At 47.2% G+C, this 20,027-nt stretch overlaps 1 protein-coding gene across 5 annotated transcripts in view; it reads right to left on the reverse strand.

Moving 5' to 3' along the window:
* Positions 1–20,027, reverse strand: part of PTK2B (protein tyrosine kinase 2 beta) — a 113,936-nt gene that overhangs the window by 18,115 nt on the left and 75,794 nt on the right. For all 5 annotated transcript variants that reach the window (XM_081854571.1, XM_081854573.1, XM_081854572.1 and 2 more), the window contains 11 exons: positions 19,684–19,730; positions 19,013–19,066; positions 16,777–16,874; positions 15,675–15,759; positions 14,560–14,660; positions 13,215–13,330; positions 11,120–11,220; positions 7,904–7,993; positions 4,993–5,197; positions 3,357–3,465; positions 1,244–1,309 (listed from right to left, as the gene is read on the reverse strand). In XM_081854571.1, the coding sequence (XP_081710697.1) occupies positions 1,244–1,309; positions 3,357–3,465; positions 4,993–5,197; positions 7,904–7,993; positions 11,120–11,220; positions 13,215–13,330; positions 14,560–14,660; positions 15,675–15,759; positions 16,777–16,874; positions 19,013–19,066; positions 19,684–19,730 (1,072 nt within the window). The remainder of the gene's footprint in view (positions 1–1,243; positions 1,310–3,356; positions 3,466–4,992; positions 5,198–7,903; positions 7,994–11,119; positions 11,221–13,214; positions 13,331–14,559; positions 14,661–15,674; positions 15,760–16,776; positions 16,875–19,012; positions 19,067–19,683; positions 19,731–20,027) is intronic.

Below are 20,027 nucleotides of genomic sequence, written 5' to 3' on the forward strand. Positions count from 1 at the left end.
GGCCCCTGCTCCTGCCAACCTAGCAGTTCGAAAGCACATCAAAGTGCAAGTAGATAAATAGGTGGGAAGGTAAACGGCGTTTCCATGCGCTGCTCTGGTTCGCCAGAAGCGGCTTATTCATGCTGGCCACAGGACCTGGAAGCTGTACGCCGTCTCCCTCGGCCAATAAAGCGAGATGAGCGCCGCAACCCCAGAGTTGGACACGACTGCACCTAATGGTCAGGGGTCCCTTTACCTTTACCTTACTGCACAGCTAGTCGGCTGCCTGCTTGGAGCAGGCTTGCCAGCTTCCTCACGCACAACTCACTTGCATCCAACCTCCCGTTGTCCTCTGTTATTCCTACACATCTTACATCTGGGTAAGGGGAAGTAGTGGGCATTCCCTCAGGATTTTCAGACCAGAAATTTTGGAAATCCCGTTCCAAAAGGGGCACCAGAAACCAGCTTGATGTGAGTGGTGGCTGACAAGGCAAATGGTTGCTATTTTGCTCCAAAAATGAGCAGCCAGTTCAGTTTGCCAATCTGCCCACTGGACGTCCAAGGCTAGATGTGCCCCACGGACTTAGAGCAGCGGTTCCCAAAGCAGGTGGGGTTGCCCCCTTTGGGGCAGTGAGATTCCCTAGGGGGCTGTTAAAAGGCAAGGGGGAGGCAGGGGGTGTATTTGGTGTTGAAAAGTCCATCCGTTGGGGAGAGGAATGGAACAGAGTCTCTAGGACAGGCATAGGCAAACTCGGCCCTCCAGATGTTTTGAGACTACAATTCCCATCATCCCTGACCACTGGTCCTGTTAGCTAGGGATGATGGGAGTTGTAGTCCCAAAAATAGTTGCCATCACTTTGATTTGAACTGATCTTATAATGAATTGATTTTAGAATGCTGTATTATTTTACTGTTGTTAGCCGCTCTGAACCCGGCATTTTATTATTATTATTATAAAACATCTGGAGGGCCGAGTTTGCCTATGCCTGTTCTAGGATATGGGCATGGCTGGCTGGCAGGCTGGCACCGGCAAGATTTTGTTGGGCAGCAAGCGCAAGGGTTTAAAACCAGATTCTGGGAAGGAATTCAAAGCGATAAACAGAAAGATCAGAAGTCTTGTTCTGGCAGCTGCAGGAATTCCTGACAAGCATCAAGCAGCTGCTACAAATTCAGCAGGAAAAGCACTCATCTTTGGCTCGGCAGAAACAAAAATGCAACAGTCAACACGAGTCTGGCGAGACAAACGGGAAATTCCTGGTCTTACCTGGAATTGCAGTTTGGGGGCCAGCAGGTTGGTCTGGGGGGGCGGTTTGTACTTTGGTCTGCTTGGCTGAGGAGAAGAAGGGAGGCTTGGTGAGTGTCAAAGAAATATTGGGAAACAAAGCATGGATTTGGCTCTTTCACCCATTAAAAAAACAAACACCCAATATATAAATATATATTGAAATTGAAATTGAAATACTTTATTGTCACTTGTACAACATGTATACAGTGAGATTACACAGCACCCCCCACTCAGCTCTCTTAGTCTTAATTCCCCTCGTTTACTGACGCACACCCACCAAACCAAAAAATCACTTGCCCTGTTGTTATCTTTTCATTCAGCAGCCTAACAGCCCAGGGATAGAAGCTGTTCTTTACCCTGTTGGTGCGACTAATCATGCTTCTATATCTTCTGCCTGAGGACAGGAGATCAAGAAAGTGCCGGCCAGGGTGTGAATCATCCCTGAGAATTTTCCTCACTCTCCTGAGGCAACGTTTTTCTGCTATTTCATCCAGCGGATTCATGGGACAGTCCATAATATCTTGTGCTGTATTCACCACCCTCTGTAGGCACTTCCTATCAGTTGATGTCAAAACAGTGTACTACACCGCGATGCAGTAGGAAAGGACACTTTCTATGATCCCTAGCTAACAGGACCAGTGGTCAGGGATGATGGGAATTGTAGTCCAAAACATCTGGAGGGCTAAAGGCTGGGGATGCCCGGTCTGCAGGATCAGGCCAGTGGCCCACCAAATCCAGTGTCCTGTTCTCACAGCGGCCAACCGGTGCCCCAAAGTTAAGGCCAAAATCAAGAGCCAAGAGCAACCATTTTCCTAGTGCCCTCCGGGTTTTATGTTTTCTTCTGGTCTTTATTATATTGCTTTTTTTAAAAAAAAAAGTTGTACACCTCTTACAGATTTTGTTTAAAAAATATGAAGCGGTTTATATGAATTTCAGATAAATAAATATTTGCTTACAACTCTGCAATTCTATGAGTCCTGAGGAACCCCACCAATGTCAGAAGTTCAATTAAGCAAACAAAGAAAAAATAATAAGCAAATTAGATCCAGCGAAAACTCCGGCGAGGTGTCCAAGGCCTATGAATTTTTCTCTTCCACTTGGAAGAACTTTTCCCATGGAAGAATTTGATGGAACACAATGGCAAGAGTCTTCTATGTTATGTAAGTCTTCTATAAAGACTTACAACACCTTATAGAAGTGACACCAAAGAAGGATGTTCTTCTCATTATAGGGGATTGGAATGCTAAAGTAGGGAATCAAGAGATCTAAATCCTTAAACCTGTTCCTCACTTCCACTGTGTATTCATAAGGGATTTGATTTAGATTGTATCTTACTGGCCCAGTGGTTTTTCCTACTTTCTTCAGTTTAAGCTTGAATTTTGCTATAAGAAGCTGATGATCTGAGCCACAGTCAGCTCCAGGTCTTGTTTTTGCTGACTGTATAGAGCTTCTCCATCTTTGGCTGCAGGGAATATAATCAATTTTGATGCTGCCCATCTGGTGATGTCCATGTGTAGAGTCGTCTCTTGTGTTGTTGGAAAGGCATGTTTGTGATGACCAGCTTATTCTCTTGACAGAACTCTATTAGCCTTTGCCCTGCTTCGTTTTGATCTCCAAAGCCAGTTGTTCCTTTTATCTCTTGATTCCCTACTTTAGCATTCCAATCCCCTATAATGAGAAGAACATCCTTCTTGCCATTGCGTTCACTGCGAGAAGATCCAACCTCTCCATTCTGAAGGAAATCAGCCCTGAGTGCTCACTGTAAGGACAGATCCTGAAGCTGAGGCTCCAATATTTGGCCACCTCATGAGAAGAGAAGACTCCCTGGAAAAGACCCTGATGTTGGGAAAGATGGAGAGCACAAGGAGAAGGGGACGACAGAGGACGAGATGGTGGGACAGTGTTCTCAAAGCTACCAGCATGAGTTTGACCAAACTGCGGGAGGCAGTGGGAGACAGGAGTGCCTGGCGTGCTCTGGTCCAGGGGGTCGCGAAGAGTCGGACACGACTAAACGACTAAACAACAACAACAACAATGGCAAAAGAGTGGCCTGTGCTTGGAGCCTGTCTTTGTGCATGTGAACATTTCTCACCTTTGGAGGGGGCTCCTGCAAAGAGGGGGGCTCCATGATTTTGGGGGGCCGGTGGCGGTTGTTCCTCTCTTGCTCCCGTGCAATCTCTTTCTCCATCTGGTAAACGTCACTGCAATCAAAAAAGGGAAGAGAGCCATTCAGCTTGGCAGAACAACTGCCTGCAAAGTTTTCTCTGGGGGTTTCATTCATTTCGTTTAATGGGAATCAGGGAGGAATTGGGTTTTGTTTGCCTTTTACTCTTAACTTGCACTTCTCAAATCAACGCGCGAACCAAAACACTGCCATCATTTGAAATTCGCACTTATCCAAATTCGCACTTATCCAAATCCTGTAAGGCAGTTCTCTAACCAAACAATGGACGGTATTCAATTCAGGTAGACTCAGAGTAGGCCCATTAATTTCGTGTTCATTAATTTCAGTGTGTCTTAAGCTTAGTTTACTCCAGTGTTCAGAAAATGAATTATGCTATGGGAAACCACTTGCATTGTGGAATGGAGCCTGCGGAACCAAGGGAATTCTGCAACTTTGCTTATGTGATTTATTCAGCTTGCAGAATGTTGCTTTCCCTAGTGCAGATTTCAGATTTGTATGGCCAGGGAATCTCAACAGAGGCGGTGAGGGCTAACCTAAGGTTACCAGACGTACCCGGTTCCCGGGGACAGTCCCCGGATTTACAAATCTGTCCCCGGACAAATTCCTGGAATGTCCCCAGATTTGCAAATCTGTCTCCAGGAAATGTGGCAGGGGCAGTCAGCACCCCGGAGCCAGCCTGGTAGCGCAGTTGGCTCTGGCTGGCTTCAGGAGCTGCTCGCTGCTACCGCCACTGCCGAAGGGGAATCGGGGACATCCGGCGGTACAGGTCTCCTGCCCCCTGCCCCCTTTGTTTTGACAGATCAGGGGAGGCTCAGGAGTTGCGGGTGGGCGGCTGTTGCCCAGGAGGGGTGCAACGCGAGTGGTTTCTCTGTCAGGCAAGGTGCAAAGCCCTTTTGTCAAAACAAAGGGGGAAGTGGGCAGGAGATCGGGGAAGGCTTGGGAGTTGCCCAGTTTTAAAAAACCTCTGAGCATTTATGTTTCACAGGGTGCGAAAGAAGAGCTTTGCACCTTTACACAATATGCATGTGTGCTTGGGCCCAGGGTCTTTTGCCTCACCACCCCCACTACTGACTCCCTGTTGCTAAGGTAAAGGTAAAGGTAAAGGGACCCCTGACCATTAGGTTCAGTCTTGACCGACTCTGGGGTTGTGGCACCAATCTCACTTTATGGGCCGAGGGAGCCGGCGTACAGCTTCTGGGTCATGTGGCCAGCATGACTAAGCTGCTTCTGGCGAACCAGAGCAGTGCACGGAAACACCATTTACCTTCCCGCCGGAGCGGTACCTATTTATCTACTTGCACTTTGACGTGCTTTCAAACTGCTAGGTTGGCAGGAGCAGGGACTGAGCAATGGGAGCTCACCCCGTTGCGGGGATTCGAACTGCTGAACTTCTGATCGGCAGGTCCTAGGCTCTGTGGTTTAACCCACAGTGCCACCCGCATCCCTAGCTCCCTGTTGCTACTCAGCTTCAAAAAATAAAATAAAAATGTCCCCGGATTCGTTGAAAAAAATCTGGTAACCACAAGCTTAACCTCCTACTCACCTCAAGCTGCAGACCAGCTCTTTGAACTTGGGCCTGTCACTGGGGTCATAATCCCAGCAGCGGGTCATCAGAGCATAGAGGATGGGAGGGCAGGCGTCGGGCTTGGGCAGGCGGTCGCCCTTCTCAAGCACCGCAATCACGTCCTTGTTCTCCAGCCAGAAGAAGGGCTGCTTCCCGTAGCTGAGGATTTCCCACATGCAGACGGCTGAGGTGGGGAAATCAGGAAGAGAAAAGAGCATGGGAGAGAGATGCAGGAATTGGTGGGAGACACGAAATTGCACCAGCAAGAAACCAAGCTGATTTACCTATTTAAATCTCTGCACCTGGGGGGAAGGGGGTTGAATACTGAATTAGATTTCAATTGTTTTATTTACGTTTTCTGACAAGATGGCTACTGTTTGTATTCTCATTGCTAGATTTTGGATAAATGTCCTGAAAATTGATGTGATTCATTGCACCTGTGGGTATCCTTTATAATGCTCCTGGGGTTTTTCCAACAACATCAGCTTGCTACACTTTTAAGTGATGGCTGATCCATGGCCATTTGATGTGCCTTTGGGGACGATTAATGTATTTGTTATTGGTTGTTTATTTTCAGGCCTGTCATTTCTGTGTTGCAACCCAGGAGATTTTCTTTGGAGGAATTGGGGGAGGGCAGTCAATCAAGTTATGGGGATGGTGGGGTGCGCTTGGTTCATGGCAGCTCAGCAGCACCTCCGCTGCATTGGGAATGAAGTTTGAAGGCTAATCTAAATGTGAAGAGATTTACAAAAGAAAGAAAGAAAAAGAGTGTGAAGAGATACCCTCACTGCGAGAAGCCAAGTTACAGGGAACCAGGCAGAGGGCCTTCTTGGTAGTGGCGCCCTCCTTGTGGAACACCCTCCCACCAGACGTCAAAGAGAACAACAACTACCAGACTTTTAGAAGACATCTGAAGGCAGCCCTGTTTCGGGAAGCTTTTAATGTTGGATGCGTTACTGTATTTTAATATTTTTTTGGAAGCCGCCCAGAGTGGCTGGGGAAGCCCAGCCAGATGGGCGGAGTATAAATAAATAAATAAATAAATAAATAAATAAATAATAATAATAATAATTATATACTGGTAGGAGAATCTGCATACACAGACTGTATTAAGAATGTGTGGGGAATATTTCTGCAAAACATGGCCTTGAGCTAGCCTGGTAAGAGAGGAGGTGACCTGTTCCCCCCACAGGATCTGGCATCCAGCTCCGATACCGGAGACGTGCTTGTCCTCTGAGAATGTGACATAATTTCTACGCACGTGTAAAACTAAATTGGAGAAATCCCTCTATATAAGCCTGTGTGATTTATAGTCCTGTGGATGCCACTTCTGGGGGGTTTTTTTGGACAATAATTTTTATCAGTTTTCAATTGCAATAATCCATTGGTAGCCTCACACTATAACAACACCAAATTATAATACAATTACTAATCCCAATCATTCAAATGCCAAATTATATCATTGCTAGAATTGATGGTTTGATTATTTACTTGGTTTCTGCATCCCAAAATCTCATTCGTCTGAATTGCATTCCGTTCAAAATAACAACTGCAATATGAACAACATCTATTCGCCTTGACACATCAAATGATTTACAAACCCATAGGTGAAGCATTCCAACTATATCCTTATTCCTCCTGTGTGTGACACATGTGAGTCACAGCTGTCAGCTTTTCCCTTTTCTTGCGAGGAATCCTATTCGGAATAAGGGAATTTCCCTTTAAAAAAGGGAAACGTTGACAGCTGTGATGTGGGTGCCATTTTTGTGGGCTTCCCATCAGCCACTGCGGTTCTAAAGCTGTCTCAAACATCACAATGATGTGCAGCATTATTATAATTTATTTACTGAAGGAATCCACCACATCATCCACTTGCAAGCCTAACACCCAGCAGGTTCATCTACCTTGGCTACCTTTGAAACGAGGGCAGTCAATGGGGTGGCTTCTAGGAGCTTTCGACTGGAGCTGTCACCAGCCTCACATGGCATGGCCAATGGGCAGGGAGAAGGGGAGTAATAGGCCCCGCCCCCACATCTGGAGGGCACCATGTCGGCAACCCCTGCCTTCAAATACCCCTTGCAATTCCTAAGTGTGTTGCATGTGGTTCCCTCCGTTTCCAGCCTTTGGCGGAGGACGCAGGCACGGATCCTGCTGCCGCCGCCTCCAAGCATTAAATAAGTTGGAGTTCCTGTTATTAAATATATAAATATACCAAGAAAAAAGCACACCAAGAACTCAGGCCAATGTAAGTTTCAATAGTGGGAGTGGTCCCTACTCGCAAATCAATAGTCAGTTGTAACAAAAACTAATCCATTCAAAAGTAAGTATTCTGACAAGGATTACAAACTCAAACTCATGAGTAGAGATAAGTTCATGTTAGTCCATAGTCAGATTTGACGTGAAGGTCTTAGTTTCAATCACTGAGCAGAAGTCAGAAGTCAATTATGGATCAGAAACCAGGACAGGGCCCTGTTTCGATGTATTCACCTTCATCATCTGGAAGTATCAAATATTACATGAAAATACATTTAAATTCTAAATTATCATAAAGTATAAAACAGTATTATACAACATTTGCTTCCTTACCTAATTTTTAAGGGGTCATGTAAGTTTGAAGAACTCGTATAAATATATCCTGTTATTTTCTACGTTTCTCTCTGACTATGGACTAACGTGAACTTATCTCTACTCACAAACTCTTATCTCTAACACTGTGATGAATTATTGTGTTACACCTATCCTTATGAGTTTGAGTTTGTAATCCTTGTCAGAATACTTTTGAATGGATTAGTTTTTGTTACAATTGACTATTGATTTGCGAGTAGGGACCACTCCCACTTTTGAAACTTATACTGGCCTGAGTTCTTGTTGTCTCCCAGCAGTGACTCACCGAACATCCACACGTCGCTGGCAGAGGTGAATCGGCGGAAGTTGATGGACTCTGGGGCCATCCACTTGATGGGCAGGCGAGTCACGGAGGCTGGGTTGAGAAAGGCGAGGTGGGGAGCAGGGAGAGATCAGAGCCAGTTATTCCCAAAGCACAGGCAAGCCAGCAAGGTTACGACTGAGCGGAGGCTTCTGCATTCGCTTTATTTTTGACTGCTGCATTTTCAATCTTTTAAAAACACATTTTTATTGTTTGGCACGACATTGCCAGTTGTTGTAAGCCTTGAGGAGTTCAGAAACGAGGGTAGGAGAGCCATCTCAAAGGAAGATCTGCCTCCAACCATCTCCATGTGGCCCCCCAAATATAGAAGCATGGGCAGCTGCCTTGTGCTGACTCCAGCATTGGTCCATGTAGCTTAGCACTGGCAACTCTGACTGGCAGCAGCCCTAAAGCATATCAGGCAGGAAACCTTGCACAGTCCTATCTGGAGATGTCAGGAATTGGACCTCAGACGTTTTGCATGCCCTCCCCAAATCAAATGGTTTTGCAGTGTGGAAGTCCTCCAGCCCGCTGTTGTTCTGGGTTCTAGAGGTCTCGCTTCAGGCCAAGTGTATGAATAAAGGTAGAGGTAAAGGGACCCCTGACCGTTAGGTCCAGTTGTGACCGACTCTGGGGTTGCGGCACTCATCTTGCTTTATTGGCCGAGGGAGCCGGAGTACAGCTTCTGGGTCATGTGGCCAGCATGACTAAGCCGATTCTGGCGAACCAGAGCAGCGCACGGAAACACCGTTTACTTTCCTGCCGGAGCTGTACCTATTTATCTACTTGCACTTTGATGTGCTTTCGAACTGCTAGGTTGGCAGGAGCAAGGACCGAGCAACAGGAGCTCACCCCATCACGGGGATTCGAACTGCGACCTTCTGATTGGCAAGCCCTAGGCTCTGTGGTTTAACCCACAGCGCCACCCGCGTCCTCAAATACCCACCACCAAATACCTGTGTATACGAGCAATGGTTGTTTGGGGGACCCTTTCTGGTCCTGGGACTTCCTACCCATTTAACTAGAGATGCTGAAGACTGGTCCCCAAACCTTCACACGGGAAGCAAGCATTCTGCCAAATAAACAAACTGCACCCCACATTTTTGAACCCGGTTGCAGGCCACAGCTGTGCTGTCCTGTAGCGTTGACATGCCCAGAGGAGCTGGCCTCACGAAGAACTGCCTCTTCCAGCTGGCAGGGACATCCCAAGGCCTTGGGTGGAGGCCTTTTCCAGTCTGGTTACCCAATATTTTTGGTGGGAAGGCCAGTAGCTCAGTGGCAGAACATCAGATTTGCCTTCAGATGGTCTCAGCGTCAATCCCAATGACATCTTCAGGTGGGGCTGTGATTGTCACCTGCCTGAATCTCTGGAGAGCCACTGCCAGGGAGCGCAGAAAATACTGCGCTAAGATGTACATAATTATGTGGCAGCTTCCTGTGTTACTGTGCCAATCCTTTGCACTCGAGATGTTGGGCACTTGAATTGGGCATCTTTTGATGTATCAGCGAGGGTCAAATTCAACTTGTGCAGCAAACACAAAGCAGTGGCCAGGCGGACTTTAATTACATGTATGCAACATACGATACGATAATCTTTATCGCCATTGTCCCATACAGAACAAGAAAATTGAAAAAATCTACATCAGACATTCAAAACCCAACAAGCCTGCTATCCCAGCCTGGTTAACACCCTAAAAACTCTGATCCCCCATAATTAAATACAAGAGACTACCTTACACTGCGTTCTGGGGAATATTGCGTACAGTCGCACCATGGTAGTCGAATGCCTAAGTTGTTGAACAAATCAGCTCCCGAACGTTGCAAACCCGGAAGTGAGTGTTCCAGTTTGCAAACATTTTTTGGAAGCCGAGCGTCTGATGCAGCTTAGATTAAATTCAAAAACCAAGGTACGGCTGCACTGTTTTAGTCATATTCAATGGCATTGTATATATACTGCAAATTGCTTTGAGACTTTTTTTGGGTAGTACAATACACTCACATTTGACTTGCGCTGATCCATTCATATGATACGATACAATATCTTTATCGTCATTGTCCCATACAGAACAACGAAATTGAAAAAATCTACATCAGACATTCAAAAACCAACAAGCCTGCTATCCCAGCTATCCCAACCTGGTTAACCCCCTAAAAACTCTGATCCCCCATAATTAAATACAATATACTCCCACAGAGACTACCTTACGCTGCGTTTAAAACCCAAATTGCATTTGGATAGGAACTGTTTCTCAGGCGGCTAGTCCTAGTCTTTACAACCCTGTACCTTCTTCCAGAAGGCAGAAGCTGAAAGAGATCATTTCTGGGGTGTGCACTATCCTGCGCTATCTCTGCAGCTTTCTTATGGCACCTGGAAGCATAGATTTGATCCAAGGTGGGAAGAGTGCACCCAGTTATTCTCTCCGCAGTCTTTACAACCCTGGACAGCATTGCTTTTTCCCCTGACCGTGCAGCTCCCAAACCACACACACAGACCATAAGTTAAAACAAAATAAAAAAATTCCTTCCAGTAGCACCTTAAAGACCAACTAAGTTAGTTCTAGGTATGAGCTTTCATGTCTTGTGATTCCTGATGTCAAGACAGAGAAACCAGTAGGAGAACACTTCAATCTCCCAGGACGTTCTATACAAGATCTCAAAGTAGCTGTTCTATTACAAAGGAATTTCAGAAATAGACTGGAAAGAGAAGCTGCTGAATTGCAACTTATTACCAAACTTAAAACCATGGAGAGACCTGGTCTGAACAAAGACATGGGATTCTTATCTCATTATACATGACAAAGCCATTTTTCACCTTCTCACCCCTTGCTTTTTCCTGTAAGACCTATTGCAGTCGTTAAGAGTCGTTAACAGGCTCATCACAGCTATCTGCCAATCACCCATTCCCACCACCCTTCTGAGTAATACCCCTCCCCACCTTCTCACTATATAGAAGGGTCTGGTGACTTCTGTTTCAGTGTATCTGAAGAAGTGTTTGTTTTGACTATGGCAGACCAACACGGATACCTATCTGTAACTAGACCATAAGTTAATACACTCTCAACAGTACAATGGTAAAATGCCATCAACAGGTCCTTTAAGAGATTGTTTTTCCGGAGGATTCTCAGAAAATGTAACCATTCAGCCTGGAGCTCTGGGACACCCCCAACCCCCCCTCCTTACCTTTGTAATACTCGTCATCCTCAATATATCTGGAGAGTCCAAAATCTCCCAGTTTGACGCACTCCTGAGAAGCCACCAGTACATTCCGGACAGCAATGTCCCTGCAGGTGACAAAGTGAGATTGGCCACTCCTTTTCTGGGAGGTGGAGGGGGGCAATAGGTATCATGGGGGGGGTGGATCAGAAGTGCCTGAGTGCACATGCCATGGTGGGACCCTCAGGTCATCTATCGCTCACCGATAAGACAGCCAGCATAGTGGTTAGAGCGCTGGACTAGGACTTGGGAGAACAGGGTTTGAGTCCCTGCTCAGCCATGAAGCTCATGAGATGACCTCATTCAGTCACTTGTTCTCAGCCTGACCTACCTCACAGGGTTGTTGTGAGGACAAAACAGGGAGAACTACGGAAGCCAAGTTAAGAACCTTGGCAACAGGACTGCTCAATTGGAGAAATCAAGAGATATATAGCTGCACCGGCAGCATATCTCTTCTTTCTTGTATCCAAAAATGCAAGAAGGGCCTTTACACTCGCCAGAAGCTGGGCTCTGCCCTCGCCAGTCCTGGAAGGAGCCTTTAAAAAAGTCTGATACGCCCAGAGACTTTGCGCCTGTTCATTGGGGGAGATAGGAAGCCCAGAGCACTTGTTCTTTAGATGTCCCTTTTATGAAGAGGCACGTAGTGAGACCATTGATCCCCTGCTGGTGAGGCTCGCTGACCTCCCGGAAAAGCAAAAAATCGACCTTCTCCTGTTAGGCAAAGATCCGAAGACGACCCAGATGGTCGCCAGATTCTGTAGGCGCAGACCATCTCGCGACCCAAACTAGTTTGTTAAGAAAATCCCCAAACTCGGTTCCAGGGGTAACTCTGGGTCAGCTCTCTGTGGTAGTTTATCTTCAAGTTTTAAGTGTCTATATGCTTATTGCATTTATAAATTTTAATTTTATTTAAAAAGGTCCTTGGAGGAAAAGTGAGATACAAATGTTGTTGTTGTTGGCATTTGTCTGTCTCAGGAGACAACAGAAGAGTGTGCCTTTGGGGGTGAAGTCAAGCCGTTGTCTCCAAAAAATCTTACACATTACTTGGGAAGGCAGGCAAACTAATGCTAGTGTACTGGAAGAAGCAAAGATCACCAGTGTCTTTAACTTCGTTGGACTGGCCATGTTGTGCGGATGCCTGATGATCGTCTTCCAAAGCAGCTACTCTATTCCTAACTTAAAAATGGAAAGCGTAATGCTGGTGGTCAACAAAAAGAGGTTTAAAGACTGTCTCAAGGCAAATCTTTAAAAATGTAGTATAAACACCGACAACTGGGAAACACTGGCCTGCGAGTGCTCCAGTTGGAGAACAGCCTTTACCAAAGGTGTCCTGGGCTTTGAAGACACTCGAACTCAGGACGCAAGGGAGAAATGTGCTAAGAGGAAGGCACGCTTGGCAAACCCTCACCATGATCAACTCCCGCCCGGAATCCAATGTCCCCACTGTGGAAGGATGTGTGGATCCAGAATTGGCCTCCACAGTCACTCACGGACTCACTGCTAAAACCCTGTTTTGGAAGACAATCTTACTCAGCTACGGGTGATTGCTAAACAAGAAGACGACGCAAGTGACCTCTTTGTGGTGCACGTCTGGAGGTCCTGGGAGAGAGACTTCCATCCTGAGCAGCGCACCCGTGCATGTGCATAGCTCCTTGCACATGACCCCAATGCTCTCCCCACTGGAGTTTATGTCATCAAATCCACTCTAGACCTGCCCACCCTGCAAATCAGGCTCTGCTAGCAATTCCACTGGGGGTGGCCTCCAATTCATTTTCTTGATTTATCCCCCACATTCCTTCTCTAACTGCGGAACTATCTGAGATGCCTTTTCCGGCACCTAGGGCTGCTCTGCATCCTTGCCTCACAGAGGAACACAGGTAGGGTCCATCTGGCACCAATAAGAAGTCTGGGCTTTCTCGATTTCTCAGAGCTGTTTGCGGAGAAGCCCAGGTGTGCAAGTTTGGCATTGCGAAAACGTGTCTCTGATACATGCCACCCTCCCGCTTGCCCTTGTGGGGCTGGCTCTGTGGGGTGGGGTGGGGGCGAAGTGCCCTTCTCGTACCTGTGCACACAGTTGATGGCTTCCAAGTAGGCCATGGCTTTGCCGAGCTGCAAGGTGTAGAGGATGAGGGTCTGCACCTTCAGCGACGCCTTGTTCTGCTCCAGGTAGCGTCCCAGCTGCAGCGGGGAGAAGGAAGGGTGAGGGAGAGGAGAGTCACTTTCAAAATGCCCCTCCCTAGGAGAGACCCCTCCCTCAATCCCCCTTCCCCATCACTTCAATAGTCCAGGGAGACAATAAACTTTACTGAAGAACTGAAACAGAACTTCAGGTAACTTGAGGAGAAAGAAACAAAGGGGATTTTGCCTGTGTAGGGCCAGGGCTTGTCGAGAACAGGGCTAGATTCAACTAAAGAAAAGAATGATAATAATAATAATAATAATAATAATAATACAATGGTACCTCCGGTTGCGGGCGGGATCCATTCCGGAGGTCCGGCTGGATCCCGAAGTTTTCACTACCAGAGGCATGCTTCTGCACATGCAGCAAAACCTGGAAAAATACTTCCGGGTTTGCTGCTTTCGCATCCCAAAGTTTACGTAACCAGAGGGTTACGTAAACGGAGGTACTACTGTAATAATAATAATAATAAATTTATACCCCACCCATCTGGATGGGTTTCCGCAGCCACTCTGAGTGGCTCCCAACAGAATATTAAAAACACGATAAAACAAACATAAAAAACTTCCCTAAACAGAGGTGCCTTCAGGTGTCTCCTATAAGTCAGATAGTTGTTTATTTCCTTGACATCTGCTGGGAGGGCGTTCCACAGGGCGGGTGCCACCACGGAGAAGGCCCTCTGCCTGGTTCCCTGTAACCTCACTTCTCGCAATGAGGGAACCGCCAGAAGGCCCTGGGAGCTGGACCTCAGTGTCCGGGCTGGATGATGGGGGTGGAGACGCTCCTTCGGGTCTACTGGGCCGAGGCCGTTTAGGGCTTTCAAGTACCAACACTTTGAATTGTGCTCGGAAAAGTACTGGGAGCCAATGTAGGTCTTTCAAGACTGGTGTTATGTGGTCTCGGTGGCCACTCCCAGTCACCAGTCTTGCTGCCGCATTCTGGATTAGTTGTAGTTTCCGGGTCACCTTCAAAGGTGGCCCCACGTAGATCCAGAGAGAAAGCTCCCTCATAGCTAGACAGCCCATCAGAGCACATGCTGCCTCACCAAATGTCATGCGACTTTCTCTGATGCTCAGCAACCCTCTCACCCCTCTCGGCCAGCTGACTTACGGGTAACAGAGTTAACCCTTGAGTTACAAACTGAATGATCCCTGCTACTGCACTTTCAACAATGCCCCACTTCCTGGGTAGGTCACACCTCCTCAGCTCTCGGCTCCGTGCCTCTCACCTCTCCGTAGGGGTAGAGCTCCATCACAATCCAGGTGGGCTCCTCCTCGGTGATGCCAATGAGCTTCACAATGTGGGGGTGGTCCATTTTCTTCATCAGCACTGCGGATGCATTGAAGGCGCACTTAACGTCATGCTCACTCCATCAGAAAGAAACCCCGACTGACTTAAGGGCAGGGTACCCAAAGGATCACCTCTCCCTATATGGGGGAGGGGGCTTTTCAGCCTGAGTGAGGCCCACATTCCCTTCTAGGCAATCCTTGGAGTGTGTGTGTGTGGGGGGTTATTTACAGTGGGCTAGTTTCTCCACCCACCCACTCCTTTCTATCAACCTTCCTTGGAGGTTTTTAAGCAGAGGTTGGAGGGCCACCTGTCATGGATGCTTCAGTTGACATTCCTACATTGCAGGGGGTTGGACTAGATGACCCTTGGAGCCCACCACTTTACGTGGGAGCCCTTCCACTGTCAAACAGCTCTCACCGTCAGAAAGTTATTCCTGATATTTAGGAATCTCTTTTCTTGCTACTTGAATTTGCTCGAGCTGCAGAGAACAAGCTTGCTCCATCTTATGTGATATTTGGAGCAGGCTCTCAATAATAATAATAATAATAATAATAATAATAATAATAATAATAATAATAATTATTTCTTATTTATACCCCGCCCATCTGGCTGGGTTTGCCCAGCCACTCTGGGTGGCTTCCAACAAAAAACTAAAATACAATAACCTATTAAACATTAAAAGCTTCCCTAAACAGCGCTGCCTTCAGATGTCTTTTGAAAGTTTGGTAGTTATTTTTCTCTTTGACATCTGGTGGGAGGGTTTCCACAGGGTGGGCACCACCACCGAGAAGGCCCTCTGCCTGGTTCCCTGTAACTTGGCTTCTCACAGCGAGGGAACCGCCAGAAGGCCCTTGGCGCTGGACCTCAGTGTCCGGGCAGAACGATGCGATGGGGGTGGAGATGCTCCTTCAGGTATACTGGACTCTTATCCAAAGTAAATGCCCCCAGATCCTTCAACCATTCCTCATATGGCTTGGTTCCCCAAACCCTTGATCTTGGTCACCCTCCTCTGCACACCTTCCTCCTGTCCCTAGTGCCTGCCTGCCTTCGTACCTGCTTCGCTCATGAACTTCTCCTTGTTCTCAGCTGTACAGTCCTTCTTGCAGGTCTTGACGGCCACATTGACCCGCTCTCCGCTCTGGAACGAGAGGCAGACTCAAAGCTCAGCTGAAGCTAAGCAGGGAAGACGGCAGGGTTTGCTGGCTGACTTAAATCCAGTCAAATGCATGGGAGCTGGGAACCAGGAATGCCCATCCTTGCGGGCGCGGGGGGGGGGGGATCTCTGCACATATAAGAAGATCCCTCCTGGGTCAAAGCAAAGACCCATCTAACACAGCATTCTGGATTTCCACAGTGCCCAGCCAAATGCTTGTAGGAAGCCCACAAGCAGGACAGGAAATCAACAGTGCCTCCTCGCAACCCAATATTAAGAGATAGACTCCCCCTGAACATGGAAGTTCCATTGAGCCTGCCATTGCCCATAGGCATAGCAGGGGAGCTTTCCTCACAATGCAAACATTTTTTGGGGAGTAATCCTTATTTTTAAAGGTGGGCAGGAACACCCACCTTTCAGTCGCCTTTCTAATGACATCAGGTGGTTTAAGGAGGCAGAGGCTTGACTCCCGTCTTAGCGCTGATCAGAGACATGCCCCTACTTGCTCTTGGATAGTAAAAGGCACAAACGCAGGATGATCTCTGAAATCAGTGCTGCAGTTCCACAGCGCTAAGATTGGACGCATGGAAAAAAGCTTCCTGCTCTTTCAGTTTATGGCTAGAGAGCAGGCAGAGTCTCACCTCTTGATCTTAGCTCTAAGTGTCACAGCGCCGTCTCCAGTCTTAGCGCTGTGGCAATGGCTGCGAAGATTGAAGATTAAGAGATCTCTGCACCTGATTTCAAATGATGTCAGGTGATTTAGAATTGGACATGGTTTGCCCAAGAAGGCCTGGCGAGCCAAATTCACAGGCTTACCAGTGATGGTATATTGTATAGCAGCCTGCTGCTCTCAAAGTCCTGGGATAGTTGACTAGGTAGAGCATGAGACTCTTAGTCCCAAGGTTGTGGGTTCGAATCCCACCTTGGGCAAAGGATTGTTACATTGCAGGGGGTTGGACTAGATGACCCTTGTGGCCCCTTCCAACTCGTATGATGGCTCACCTCGTTGGTGTAAATGCCCTCGTAGACCTCGCCAAAGAAACCCTCTCCGAGAATCCGGCCCAGAACGACATCTTCCCGGGAGATCACGAACTGTTGAGCTGTGCAAGAGAAAGCGTCAACAACACACCAGTTTTAAACAAAGGGAAAAGCACAACTTCCATCAGTATAGACCAGAAAGGGTGGTGGGGGAGACTGTTTTGCCTCCCAGCAACTGCCAGCCCAAAAGGGGGCATAGGTGGGAGATTGGTGGCAGTGTGCAGTAGTTAAAGGGCCAAGCTTCTGCTGCAGGAAAAAAATGCTCTACCCAGATCTCAGCTCTGCAATGCCACAAACTCACTAGGGTGGGCTTATGAAAATCACTCTCTTTCAAAACCTTAACTGCCCACTTGCAATTTGGCAATAATCATACTGGCCAACCTTGCAGGTGTGGGAATGTTCAGGGATGCAGGAGAGGATATATTGTTTGAGTATAGCCTTTCCAACTTGTGTTAACAAGTTCACAATTTTAGCAGAGTAACATTCCCCTTTTAAACTCACCGCGGATGCGTTTGCTCAGGCTCGCTAAAGCCTCTATAATAACTGTTTTGGTATTTTCCCCTTATTCCCTCATAAAAGATAAGACACGACACAGTCTTCGATAAAGGTATAAAAAGAGTTTACTCACTCACATTCTGTTCACAATCGGGTCCCAGAAGGCAGACTTAGCTTAGAAAAGTAACATGCAGCTGGAAACTATCTCATAAGGAGACAGTCCCTTTGTCCTCTATTGGCTGGAGGCCAAGAGAGCATCTTTGGCTAAGCAAATGTTGCTTCTCCGATGAAAGTAGTCAGAGAGAGGGAGAGATGGCTGCACTGTGCTCTTGTCGTTACCTGCACAGGTGAGGCCACACCCACCTCTAGTCACATGCAGAGGAAGTCTGTCCCAGCCCAGAAGGAAACAAGAAGTTTACCTGCTGGCTGGACAAACATTCCTCCCCATGTGTAAACATGTTCACTCTAGGAATGTTGTACTTGACTGCTCTTGTGTTTCACATCCCACAGCAGGGTCGCTGCAAAGCACCATCACCAATACTGGCATCTCCCCTGTGTGTCAGTGTGGCCTGGTGTGGTAATAGTAAAAGTGTCAAACAAGGACGTGGAAGATGAGGGTTCAAATCCACACTTAGCCATGAAGTTCGCTGTGCGACCTTGGCCCAGTCACTGTGTCTCAGCCTAACCTACCTCACAGGGTTGTTGTGGAGGTTAAATGAGGAGAGGGAGAACCAAATATGCCACAACCTAAATCTTTTTTTTTGGGGGGGGGGGAGGTGGAATGTAATTGTAATGAAGGAATAAAGACCTGTTTAGCTCCAGTTGCTAGATGTGTGTTTCTGTGTAGCCATAGTGGACTCAGAACTCAGCAACCTGAAAATCCCAGCTTCTTTGAGCTCAGAAGTAGACTCTGCACTAAGTTTTTGCTTTAAAAAACATTGCACGGCTTTCTGCATTTAGCCTAAAGGTAAAGGTAAAGGGCCCCCTGACCATTAGGTCCAGTCGTGGCTGACTCTGGGGCTGTGGCGCTCATCTCGCTTTATTGGCCGAGGGAGCCAGTATACAGCTTCCGGGTCATGTGGCCAGCATGACTAAGCCACTTCTGGAGAACCAGAGCAGCGCACGGAAATGCTCTTTACCTTCCTGCCGGAGCGGTACCTATTTATCTACTTGCACTTTGACATGCTTTCGAACTGCTAGTTTGACAGGAGCTGAGACTGAGCTACGGGAGCTCACCCCGTCATGGGGATTCAAACCGCCGACCTTCTGATTGGCAAGTCCTAGGCTCTGTGGTTTAATCCACAGCGACATCTGCATCCTAGCAATGGAAATTTCCTACTGGGAGTGCCCCTGCCCTATCCAGTCTCCACGGTATAGAAATTGTTCTGTGAGAAGCCACTAAAATTCATTGAAAGCTTTGCATCTTATATTGTGATATGGCCTCTTCTTGTGAACCACATAGGTAGAGATCAGGGGTCGCCAACGTGCTGCCCTCTCTATCCTGTCCAACTCCTTCTCCCATCAGTCAAAGCAGCTGGCCTGGCCAATGGCCAGGTGCAATAGGAGCTGCAGTCCTCAAACATCTGGAGGGCACCCCCTTAGCCACCCCTGGAACGGATGCCAGAGCCAATCAACTTCTCCTGTACCTCAATTCATTCCTAAGAGGGCAGAATTAATTCGCAAGTGGTCCAGAAGTTGTACCTACCTCCAGATTTTGGCCGGGATGCTTCATCTGGAATTTCAGCATAAATATCAGAATCTGGAACAAAGCAGCCCATTTTAATTGTTATGTTGTTTTAATGGGGGCGGGTTTAATTCATGGGTGGTTTGAATATTATTCCACTGTGTATTTTAATTACATGTTGATATAAAACTGGAGGCAGGACGGAAAGATGAGGGCATCCCCACAACTACCTGCCCCTCAAGAACACACCAAAAAGGGTCGTGTTATTTTTATCTTTTGTTTGTAAGCCGCTTTGGGATTTATTTGAATAAAAAGCGGCATAGAAATAGAAAAACAAAACAAAAAAAGTTGAAGGAGGTGTGAGAGAGAGAGAGGCATCATCTATGATGTGTACATGGGTTTTTCTGCCCTTGTTATTGCCTCTGGCCAAACAAGATCTGGCAAGAATTTGTAATGCTTTGTAAACCTGTGCAACCTATTGGGTCAGAGGTGGAAGAAGGACAACAGGATTTGGGTGGGCACTCTCTAGGGAAGGGTGCTTCCATAATTCCACCGACTCTCTGAAGAAGTGCTCCTCCAGATGGATCGAAGCTGCTGAAGCTCTCTCTGGCTCGACTTGCAATTTTTTTTATTTTTTCCTGAAGCAGCCATTCCTCATGGATCGAATGGCAGGAAGACAGGATTCAACTCACCCCCACTGAAGCTCTCTCTCAGCGTGGACCTCCTCTCCTCTATGTGCCTGAGGGCAGAAAGAGTCTCCGGTGAATAATAATAATAATAATAATAATAATAATAATAATAATAATAATAATTTATTTATACCCTGCCCATCTGGGTGGCTTCCAACCAAATATTAAAAACAATACAGCGCCAGACATTAAAAGCTTCCCTAAACAGGGCCGCCTTCAGTTGTCTTTGAAAAGTAAAATAGTTGTTTATTGCCTTGACATCTGCTGGGAGGGCGTTCCACAGGGCGGGTGCCACTACCGAGAAGGCCTGTAACTTGCCTTCTTGCAGGGAGGGAACTGTCAGAAGG

The sequence above is a fragment of the Podarcis erhardii genome, assembly GCF_964252035.2.
Source record: "Podarcis erhardii genome assembly, chromosome: 3".
Lineage (NCBI taxonomy): Eukaryota > Metazoa > Chordata > Lepidosauria > Squamata > Lacertidae > Podarcis > Podarcis erhardii.